The 1139-nt window shown below is 46.7% G+C and overlaps 1 protein-coding gene across 1 annotated transcript in view; it reads right to left on the minus strand.

Moving 5' to 3' along the window:
* Nucleotides 1-488, minus strand: part of cfap53 (cilia and flagella associated protein 53) — a gene marked incomplete at its 5' end in the record, with an annotated part of 5526 nt that extends 5038 nt beyond the window's left edge. Inside the window, 2 exon segments of the mRNA XM_014000146.1 lie at nt 20-193; nt 259-488. Of these exon segments, the coding sequence (XP_013855600.1) occupies nt 20-193; nt 259-488 (404 nt within the window).
* Between the last annotated feature and the right edge of the window lie 651 nt (nt 489-1139).

Here is a 1139-nt window from a genome sequence, read left to right on the forward strand (position 1 = left end):
CTGCTGAGCAGGTCCAGACCTGAACAGCTGGTCCATCTTGTGTGTGAGCAGCTGCTGCCTCTCCTCTTCTCGGTTCTGTCTCAGAGCTCTGGTCCTGTCTCTCATCTTGTCCTGTTTCTGCAGGACCGTCTCCTGCTGGTCCTCTGTCTCCTGCAGGAGCTGCTGCTCCTCGGCCTCCAGGAGGACCCTGAGTCTGAGGGACACATGAGAGACACATCAGAACCGAGCAGAGGTCCATGGACGTGCAGGTGGACGGACCTGTGTCTCCTGTCCTGCAGGCTGTCCTCCTGCTGCTGCAGCGCCGCTCGGACCCGTCTCTGCACACTTCCTGTCAGGAAACTGCGCTCGGCGCTCTGCAGCCAGCAGGCCCTGAGGTGGCAGCTCTGCTGGTCCCTGCTGAACTCCAGGACCTGGTCTCGGGCCTCCTCCCGTCTCTGGTTCTGCTGGATCAGGTGGTCTGCAGGTCTGGACAGGGGGGGCTTGGCCATCTGAGACACACAGAGACAGGTCCCTGAGTCTTCTGCACAAACTCACATTATCTTTACATACTTTTACTTGTTGACAAGTACTTTTACTCTGCAGAGTATCAAAGCTTTAGTACTCACACAGTATTTGTTTCATTTCTATGAAAAATAAATTCTTTTACACACAACAAAGAAAATACTCCCCAGTATTACTACTGGTATTTATAATACAGTCCCCTCCCTGTAAGATGTATTTGTACATTCACTCTGTGTATTACCAAGTATGTTCCATGTACTCTGGAGTCTGCAGTATGTTTGCATGTTTCTTATTCTACACGAAGTCTGGCCTGGTTAAACAACAATAAATAAAGTCCGACAGGTTAGTGTGTACTGTTACTGCATGCTTAGTAACTGTTTTTGAAGGAAAATAAAAAGTCCATCATTGAGGAACTGAAAAGTATTTAAGTTTTTAAAGTCATGGAAATCTGAGGACATCAGCTCCAACACGTTTACTTCTAACATTTTATGTTTAATTATTAATTATTATTGTAGTGGTCACCCTGGGTGGAATAAACGTTCCACCTGCCTTTGAACTTGACCACGGAAGGCCTCCTTTAAAGAACAGAACTCTGTTCATTTTTTATGGTCATAACATGTTTTCTTAAACAATTAAGG

Source organism: Austrofundulus limnaeus, unplaced genomic scaffold (genome assembly GCF_001266775.1).
Source record: "Austrofundulus limnaeus strain Quisiro unplaced genomic scaffold, Austrofundulus_limnaeus-1.0 Scaffold2740, whole genome shotgun sequence".
In the NCBI taxonomy this organism is placed as follows: domain Eukaryota; kingdom Metazoa; phylum Chordata; class Actinopteri; order Cyprinodontiformes; family Rivulidae; genus Austrofundulus; species Austrofundulus limnaeus.